Source organism: Phalaenopsis equestris, unplaced genomic scaffold, assembly GCF_001263595.1.
Source record: "Phalaenopsis equestris unplaced genomic scaffold, ASM126359v1 Scaffold000741, whole genome shotgun sequence".
NCBI classification, from domain to species: Eukaryota; Viridiplantae; Streptophyta; class Magnoliopsida; order Asparagales; family Orchidaceae; genus Phalaenopsis; species Phalaenopsis equestris.
The window spans coordinates 716,963-727,123 of NW_018165181.1; the positions used below are offsets into that span (position 1 = coordinate 716,963).

The 10,161-nt window shown below is 35.4% G+C and overlaps 1 protein-coding gene across 1 annotated transcript; it reads right to left on the bottom strand.

Moving 5' to 3' along the window:
• Positions 1-731: 731 nt before the first annotated feature.
• On the bottom strand, positions 732-4,033 carry LOC110030614 (heparanase-like protein 3). The gene is made up of 9 exons (XM_020733409.1): positions 3,502-4,033; positions 2,951-2,987; positions 2,696-2,879; positions 2,447-2,595; positions 2,077-2,307; positions 1,796-1,985; positions 1,585-1,710; positions 1,341-1,440; positions 732-1,263 (listed from the first exon to the last, which is right to left on the bottom strand). Exons 1-9 carry the CDS (start codon positions 3,748-3,750, stop codon positions 916-918), a joined length of 1,614 nt encoding a protein of 537 aa, XP_020589068.1. The 5' UTR covers positions 3,751-4,033; the 3' UTR covers positions 732-915.
• Positions 4,034-10,161: the final 6,128 nt, after the last annotated feature.

A 10,161-nucleotide genomic window follows, 5' to 3' on the forward strand; every position in this document is an offset into this window, starting at 1 on the left:
ACAACATATAGTATCTCTGCACGTGCATTTCCTTGACAAGGTTTCCGTGAGGAGAATAAGGGTCGAAGAGCAGGATTTGGAGTGAAGTCCTAAAAGTTCCATTCATTGTAGAGAGAAGATCTGAGTGAGTATTTTGTGCATTTCAAGAATTCATATTCAAAATTTCTTGGTGGTGTGACTCGGTAGATTTTTTCCCATTTTCGAGTTTTTCTATGTTAAATCCTAGTTTTTCCTAAATTGTTTTTGTTGTACTTCCGTTAGAATTTTTTGTTCCAATTTTCTTGAATCAGTGTGATCCAATTCCACGATATGATTTTGATTCTAATTGAATTGAAGCCCTAGTAGAAATAAAAGATTATTCTCATCAATCATCCAAACACAAAAGGCTATTATGATGGTAGTCAATTAGTTTTCGAAAATGGGCCATTTTATACTTGTAAAAAGACCTTGGATGCGAAAGCATATAGCTAATCTATATTTTTGTGAGGTGGTTCGGCTGTATCCAAATATCCAACGAGAATAGGAAGTTTGTCTTCTGTCAAGGAGGTGATTTGGTTTTGAACTCAAAGCCAAGGATGACAAACCTTTTCAAATAATAAAGCGCATCAATGATAATGCTTACCAAATTGATCTAACATGAGATTATCATGTGTTGGCTACATTCAAAGTTGCTATTATGATAATGAACAGATGCCGGACAAATGTTAAATCTTTTGTTTAGTTGATTGGGAAGCAAGAAATCATTCCCTTCATTCGTTTATTAATAATGATCCATTATTTGGCTGAGATTACAAGAAAGAAAAACAAAAGCCATGTTTTTAACCCACGGCAAAGAAAAGAATGAACTACTTCGTAATCCATTCTTGTTAAATCAAAAACAAAAAAAATACAAATCAAATGCACGCAAACAATGGATTAAACGCATGCGGGGGCATAAAAGGAGGGCATGTGAGCAAAAACAATGGATAAAGCCGCAACATTTATTGGCTGCAAGGCATCAACTTTGACGGATTCTAGCACTGGAATGCCTCCTTGAGCATCCAGGTCCAGTATCTTTCCATTAAGCAGCACGGTTTGGCTGTGCAAGTTCCCATCCATGGCGGTCAAATGGTACTCTTCCCTGGTGATCTCTTCTCCCATTTTAATTTCTTTAACTCCACCTCTGTGATATTTCACGGCACTAAGTTGAGCAGTCCCGGGATCAACAACCACTTGGGCTGTTGAATTGCGGTCAAGGTTCAGTAAGAGGAGAGTTATCCCTTTCTGCATTGAGATTGGAGAAGATCAGATTAGTCTTTAAGAGAAAGAAGGTTACTTGGATTAGAATATGTTTAGCTTACAGAATCTCTCGCACAGTGTGCATATGCTCTTATCATCTTTGTCCCATTGAATTTAGTCGATAGGACTTTCGGTCCCATCAATCGATGCCACAAGAGAGCACTGCACCAAATTGAATGCCAAAGCATACACGATTAAGCCATGATCATTACAGAATACTCCTCTTTCTGCAAGTTAATAAACTTGACCATTGAGACTTGAGAGAGAGAGAGAGAGAGAGAGAGAGATAGAGAGAGAACCTATTACCTGTAGTAATCTGGGTTTGGTTTAAACGTGGTGGTGTTCAGAAGGCCATAATTTCCACCAATCAAGCTCTGTCTGCAATAAGTCTTGGTGTCATACAATGATGACATTCCAAGCTGATCCAAATACCTGTTTTAAGCAGAAATTTAACAGCTTTCCCGACTTGAAGCAGGTGTGAACTTTGGAGTTACGAAAACACAGGGAGGAAGCCTACCAGAAACTAAAAACAAATGCGTTGGTGACAAGATGTCGGCCACTGTTGTAAGCTCCACCAGCTTCACCAACCCAGGCTGACGTAGAAGCACCGGTGCTCTTCAGAATGTCTCTGAGATTGCTGAATGTTGATGCCTCGCCATCCAGGTACGAAGGGTTAAGAATCTTCTCTACCAAATTCTGGTCGACACCTGTGCACTAAGTAAGAGTCTATGAAGCTAAAGTTTTCTCAGTGATAACCATTAATTATGAATCATCTCATCTGTAACTTCTCCAACATACCTGGTCCAAGGTTATATATGTGGTGGCTGATTACATCTAATGAAGATTTTGCCTTGACAATGAACTCATTAAACCAATTGGCATCAAAGAAACCCCCAGGACCAATCACCAGGGGTTTGAATTGGTAACCTTTATAGGTTTGATCGACGACACGATCAAGATTCATCAAGTCTTCTGCATATTGATCAGCATTGATTCGAGCTCCAACTCCACTGCCACTCAGCTCGTTCCCTGTCCAGTAAAAGATCAAACTTTTGTTTAAACACATTGTTTTTCTCTCATTGCCGCATTGTGTGGAAAGCTAATGAAATCTAACCGCCAGAAAAAAAAAAAAAAAAAACCTACCGCCAGTTACCAGTACAAATCTTACCAAGCTCCCAGCCGGATATTCTGTAGCCCTTATTTACAGTATAACGGATCAAACTAGCAGCGTTGGTGTAGTCCCATGGGCCACCGAGAGAGCCATCTGACAATGGAACCCTTCCATTGAGTGCATTCAGTCCAAAGATGATCGTCGCCCTAAGATATACAAAATTTGAGACAAATAAGACCATAGTTGTTACACTTGATGCGACTAAGATGCATGATGAAAGTTCATGAATAGGACTTTATAGAATACCCCGATTCTCTGAAAAATTCATTCAGCTGATCCCATCTTGACAAGGGTAAGCAGCCTTCAGTGAACCCAAACATCTCAGAACTGTTCTTAACAAATGGTCTGCATGGTTCCTGAGGATATTCTGTTTCATATATGACCTTATCTTGCAAAGAACCTCCTAAACGAATCTTTAATGGAGAAAAAGCTGAACCAAAAAAGCAAAAAGTTTAAATTTTTTATTCGAAGAATGAGAGAAAAGAGCAGGAAGCTTCGTACCTTTGATGGCGTTCAGAAGAATGTGGCTGGAAAGGTTCTGCATCAAGCAAATGATAAATATAATTGTGTCAATCTACTTGTTATCCAGAAATCAAAGTCAGCAGCCATCAGAAATCAAATTCAGAAGCCAATTATGAAAATATAACCAAATATCAAAATCATTTCGCAAAAGTAAAGTTCATCAGATTCCAAAGCCACATCTATCCTCAATACTTTCTCAACTAACTAGCCCACAATTAATTCACTCCACCAACATAAATAAGAACTTGCTGCATTGGCAAGTTACTTTCTTTGGAAGCAAAAACTTCTTAAGGAAAAAAAAAAACTAAAAGATGCCCAACGCTGCTCCTGCACCGCACACTCCACCAATACCAATAACCACAATAAATAAATAAATAAATAAATAAATAAATAAACTAAAATTAATTTTTTTTAAAAATAAATGTCATAAATGCAAAGCAACTCCCCAACCTCTGCTCTTCAATAATCATAAATTAATAATAATTTTTTTTAATAAAAGTCACATGAGTGAAATGAAGGCAGAAACACACGAGATTGAGAAGCGAGGCAAGGCCCCAAGCGCAGGTGCCGTAATCGCACTTTTCCGGCGGCCACCAGTCGAGAGTGGCGCAGACAAAGTGTTCGTCGGTGGACGAAACAGCGGCCGCGCCGACGACGACAGCCGTCCCCTGCGTCATCGCCGCAGATCCCGCCGTCCATACTGTGGACCGCACGGGTGAAATGATGAGAGTGTTAAGGAGACAGAGAACCACCGGCCACCGGAGGAGACCTCCGGCCATTTCTTGGTTGCTCTTCAGTGTAAAAGCTGCAATGGAATGCAAAAAGTGAGAGTGAGGAGAAAAGCGAGGTCTTTTGTGGTGGAGGGAAGAGGATGAAGGAGATGTATAAATAGTAGCAGAGTTGTTGGGGGTGCAGAATGAGTGGCTGGTGGGGAAAGAGACTAAATTGCTTTTTTTAATGCAATTAGGGAGCCGCTTGGTTTTCACGCCATATCGACAGACCTCGAAGGGTAAGGGAAGAGAGTGACTGGAAGAAGATATGGAGGAGGTGGACCAACAGAGGTGAAATCTATTTGGAGCCAGAGTAGCCAGCCAATTTTGCAACTGGATAATTACTCGGTTCAGTAATTCAGTAATTCGACAGCTGAACAATTCAACGGTCAGACATATATATAGTGATATTTTTATACGACAATAAAGATTTGAGTGATAATATAAACATGAAGGTTTGGATGTAAATACATAAAATTATATCCCAACATTTATTTTTTATCAACAAAATGAGCAATTGAATTGGGCTTTTCCCAACTAATATGTTTCAAATTTGGGCATAAATATATCAAAATTTTATACCAATTGTTGCAGGAGCAATAAATTAATAATATCTAATATGTAACCTTTAAGATTTGCTTTACTAATAATTTGTTTAATATTAAAATATTTGATTCATATATTTGTAGTATTGAAGTATGTTGGATATATATATATATATATGCGCGCTATATATATGATTTTTCACCGTTATAGTTCCCAAATCTTTGATTGTTTTTCTACCTTTCATCAAATTAGATATAATTGGGGGACTGGTGGTGACTGAATCAAAACTTAAAAAAGAGGGGCGTTGAAATTAAAAATTACATAGAAAAAAATATTTAAATTTTAAGACTTTCCCCATAAAATTTAAAATGGTAACAGTTAAATTTGAATTTATTTGTGAATCATACTCAAGAAATAGTGCATAAATAAAAGGGGAGAGAATAAGAAATTTATGATAATAAAGTATTTTCATACTAGGTTTCCATCTCCCATACTACAAGCAATGCTCATCCATTTGTAGGAAAAAAAATATTATAAAACGACAATTGTTCTCTTTATCCTATGCAACCCGTTGGAGATGGTCGATTGGAGCTGGTTGATTAGGACTGCTGGAGCTGGCCGGACTGAATCGAGCTGGCCCGACGATTGGAATTGGACAAGCCAACTAGAGCTGGCTGGGCGACTCGAATTGGCTAGGCCGCATTGAGCTGGTCTGAAGAATTGACCTCACCGGGCTGATTGGAGTTGGTCTAGCCAAAAGGAGCTTGGTCGAGTTCAATAGGTTTATTGTAACAACTTAAACTACAAAGGTGAATTTCTTTCATATAATAATAAATATAATTATAAAATTAAAAATAATAGTTAATATGATTATTTTTATGCATTTAATTTTATAGGGGCTAAATTTTTAGTATATAATATGATATTAAAATTTAGAGGTGAGAAGTGCCTCCCCCTATATATATATATAGCATTTTTGGTTGACTCTCCTAAGCTATTTAATCATATCATTTACCATTTATTTTGTATATTTTATTTGCATTATTTCCCAAAAGATTTTAAATATGTACCTCCTTGGACTATCTACGAGAATCAAATGGTGTGAATTTTTCATTTATTTAATTTTTTTGGGAAAAATGATTGCACAACCCTGATTGATTCGATAAGATAAGAGCTGTAAGAAAGGAGAAAATTTTAAGTATGTTTAACGCACCTAGGACTAGATAATAAGTATAGAGAGAGGGCACAAAGAGAGAGTGTGCATACGAACATGCTCTCTTCTTATCGGCAGACTGTAGGTGTGTGAAATAAATCTAATATTTTCTGCTAGGAAAGCGACTAAAAAAACAAAATAAAACATATCACCCCAATAAATTCAATAATTACCAGTGTTGATAGTAGAAATCAAACTTAAAACATCCCACCGGGCAGAGACTCACTCACACAATAGAATTTTAACTTTTAAAAAGTGAATTATATCTTTTGGAAGAAAGGCGACGTCTATGTAAAAATCCCCTTAAGAAAATGAAACACATAATGTTATGCACAAAATTAAAAGAGGACCTTCATGTAAAAATTTAAATTCTAGGTGTGAGATATATAAAACTCACTCAATTCTCCACTACTTATATATTATTGAGCTGTTCCTCCATGTCCAAATCACTGAAAAAACTATCTACCACCATGTCCCCCTTTGACTAGTCCACATTCCCTAAACAAAAACTATCACCTCAACATACCATTAATAATCTCATCTCTTACTCCCATAATAACAACCCAACTACAGCTTCCTATGCATGTCAGCCATCTTCTACTCCTCATAGCGACTAATTTCCATTGGAATACTAAAACTTTAACCCCGTCAATATATGTGTGTGTGTGTGTGTGTGTGTGTGTGTGTGTGTGTGTGTGTGTGTGTGTGTGTGTGTGTGTGTGTGTGTGTGTGATCACCACAACCCAACAAATTACCCACTGCACTCACCTTTAGTGTAAATAAACTCAAATTACAAGCTAAATAGCAAACACTACAGAAAAATATCGAATTAGCATCAGAATTAGTGTTAGACATAAATTCAACACAAAATTAACATTCGATTTACGTCTGTTTAGCATCGCGACGAGCGGTCACGCTTGACAATAACGAGTTTCGTTTAGCCAACGATGATAAGTTAATGTTGTAGCGTCGGCGTCAAGCGATGCTAATGCCCTTAAATATCTCTTCCCCGAACCACAACTGACATTTCTTCATTCTTCTTCCAGTTAGCAAATTCATCTCCTCTGGTGCTCCTCCGTGTCGCGGCTTAGATATTGCCCTCTCTAGCTCGTTTTCACCGCTCATTATTCGTCCAAGGTGAGAAATCATCATCCACTCCTGCAAGCTTCGGCTTTACATAAGATTCCATATTTTTTTTGTTTGTTATTTTCAAATTTCTTTCTTAGATATGCAATGTATAAGAATTATATGGTTTTATATCATATTTGAGTGTTATGTGTATGAATATAAAAATTGGTGTGCATGTAAATACATAAGAATTTTGTGCTACGTATGTAAATGCTGCAAAATAAAAAAAAATGATCCATTTGAGTGCTATGTGCCTAGATATATTGGTATTAGACTGCACATAATGAGTTTGTACCAGATGTTCAATATGATCATGCTGGAGCCTCATCAAGTTATGCCCCTAGAAAGGTTCATGGCCTAATGGGTATGATGACATGATTGCTGATGCCATCAGAGCTCATTTTGCTGGGAGTGTCTAATAATGATCAAGAACCGAACAATGAGAGACAATAATTTTTTGAATTATTAAATGTTGTTGAATAGCTTTTATGGGAAGAATGCAATTCACGTACAGAGTTATCAATTGCTTTGAGAATGTTGAGTATCAAATCTGATTTCAACATTTGCAAGAAATGCTTCAATCAGGTGACAACATTACTAAATGAGACAAACCCTACAGATAATTTAGTTCTAAAAGATTTGTACATAATTAAAAAGTTATTGTCAAAGTTAGAGCTATGATATGAAAATATAGATTGTCACGTTAAGGACTGTATGTTATATTACAAGGAGGATGCACACGAGACAAAATGTAGATTTTGCAGTACTAATAGGTTCAAAACAAGAGATAGAATAAATATTCAAAAAAACAATCCTTACAAATGCCTCTTTTATTTTCATCTCATTCTACGACAACAATAATTGTCTGTTTCTATGTGCACAACTCTTCGCATGACATGACGTAATGCTAGATCTATTGTTGCTAATACAATGACTCATCCTTCAGATAATGAAGCTTGGAAACACTTCAATTGTAGTTATCCTAATTTTACAACAAAACCACACAACATTAGGCTTGACCTATGTGCAGATGGATTTGCACCTTATAATCATGCTATAACATTCTATTCAAATTGGTCAGTTATTATCACACCATATAATTTTTTCATTGATATGTGTATAACTGTGTCATTCTTATTTCTAATGTTGTTCATACCAGGTCTACATATCCCAAAGTGTAAAATTGTCGTATACTTACAACCTCTTAGAGATGAGCTACATATATTGTGAGAAACTAGTGTGTTGACTTATGATATTGCAACGAACAAAACTTTCACCTTAGAGCTGCTCTTATGTGGACGATCAGTGATTTTCCATCTTATGGGAAGCTATTTGGTTGGAACACAATTGGGGAATTGGCATGTCCTTATTACATGAACATGTCTAAAGCATTCACTTTAAAACATGGAAGAAAAAAATTCCTGATTCGATTGTCATCGAAGGTTCTTAACACGTGATCACTCATTCTATAGGCTCATTCTAGAGGAATAAAGATGCAATTTTCAGACATAGAGTTAAAATATTATGTCCACCCCAAAGGATAAGGGGAAACAATATATTGCTGATGATCAGTGACCAGTGAAGTACCAAAGATCTCTTAGAGGTCGTAACTAGCCTTGAGTATTCTTCTAGATTTTGGCTCTGGTCGCAGGGGTTTGCCTAAGACGCTCATTCCTCCATCAGTGCATCTACAACTTCTGCCTCTACCGCACATGATGAGGAAATCTCCAAATGTGTTGCCGCATTCTCCGCCAAGAAGGAGACCCATTTCACTCAAATGAGGTTGGAGCTGGAGACCAAGCTGAAGGCTGAGTTGGATTCCTTGCAGCAGTGGATGAATGAGTGTGGCAAAGCAACGACAACATTGGAGATAGATGAAGTAACGAAGGACAATGAAAATGAGGATGAGGAGATAGAAGAAGATGATTAGTGGGTATTTTTTCTTATTTTATGTTTATGTTGTACATTTGAAGATATATTTTTTCTGTAAACTGTGATATATATATTTTAAAGTAAATGCATTTTATTTATTTCATTATTTGATTGGATAATTTAATATTTGACAACTATCCTATTTCATTAAATGCTTGGAAAACTATATTAAATTTTGCGATAACAGTTGTGATAATGTAAATACGAAAAGGAGAATCTATTTTTAATTTGCGATGCGGAAACTTTTAACATATTCAAAGACAAAATGACGGTTAGCCGATGAACTTATTTACCGACGCCAAATCCACATATAACCAACGGCTTATGTGCTTCATACCAAAACGATGGTCGTGACACTTTTCCGCAGTTAATCCGTCGGTTATAAAAATTGACGCATAAGCAACACATGACCGACGAATTGCCTGCGTCGAAAAACCGACTTGTGAGACACTTTTCCGATGGTTAATCGACGACTTGGATTTTCTCAAAAAAAAAGTTCGACATTAATTTGTCGGTTATGCATCAATAATTTTTTTCCATCGGAATATGAGTTTGTATTGAAATCACTGACAAATGTTTTAGCTACGAACTTAAAATCGTCGAAAGCATCAAAAGAGACAATTTTCCGCATCATAACCACAGAATTTGATCGTCGGAAAATGCTTACTACTTCAAATCTACATTGAATGTCGTTCTATGTCACCATTTTTTCTTTAGAACCAACAAAATTAAAATAGTAAAATAATAAAATTATCGCCACTTTCTGATAATAAAATAAATATTTGCATTCCTACAACTCAATTCTCATGTATTTAAGTATCAAACAGCTAAACTTCAATTCTTATATATGTCCTTATCATCTTAAAAATTACATGAAAAATTAGATTTCACTTTCTAAAAGTAAAATGGCATTTTTATGTGTGGTATAAATGTAAATATATATATTAAATCTAAAGTTTTAGAAAAATGCTTGTTTAATTATGAAAATTCTAGATGATCACTAGTTTTATATTTCTAGTCTAAAAAAGGTGAATATTTTAACTAAGCTAAAAATCATGATAGAATTTAAAATATTCACATCATATATTTTTATAAAATCTTATAATTGGTAAAAAAAAAAATATTTATTGCTCTAAAATGGTGAAAAATTATGGCCCCAATTTTATGTTTATTTAGGTGCAATTCTAGTTTTTGGGGTCCACATAATTTAGAAAAAAAGCCAAATAATTTTCTAAATGAGAAGGATGTAAAATAAAAAAAAAATTTAAAATGACAAGAATATTGTTTCTTGTCATTCATTAAGAAAGAATTAGGATGTCTTATACATAATAATTTAGAAATTAATAATTTTAAAATAGGTATTATATTGTGGGTTGGTACTCACAAAAAAAAGCCTAAAAAGCATTGGAAAATGCTTAAAAAATATATTTTATTAATATAATATTTGAAGCTTGGGATGGGGTTGATCAATTCAATAATAAAAATATATTAAAAGAAGGGGGCATAAACACTTATTTATTACGCCAAAGCTCTTTTGTAAGATCTCAATATTCATAAGAGTTGGGCCTCCTCTAAGAAATTCAGTATGTTATATATATATA

Excerpts from the sequence above, each read along its gene's own strand:
- LOC110030614 (XM_020733409.1), bottom strand. The coding sequence starts at position 3,750 with ATGGCCGGAGGTCTCCTCCGGTGGCCGGTGGTTCTCTGTCTCCTTAAC. Across the intron at positions 1,986-2,076 it reads CATATATAACCTTGGACCAG|GTGTCGACCAGAATTTGGTA; the intron begins GTATGTTGGAGA and ends CTTAGTGCACAG. Across the intron at positions 1,264-1,340 it reads CACACTGTGCGAGAGATTCT|AAAGGGATAACTCTCCTCTT; the intron begins GTAAGCTAAACA and ends ATCTCAATGCAG.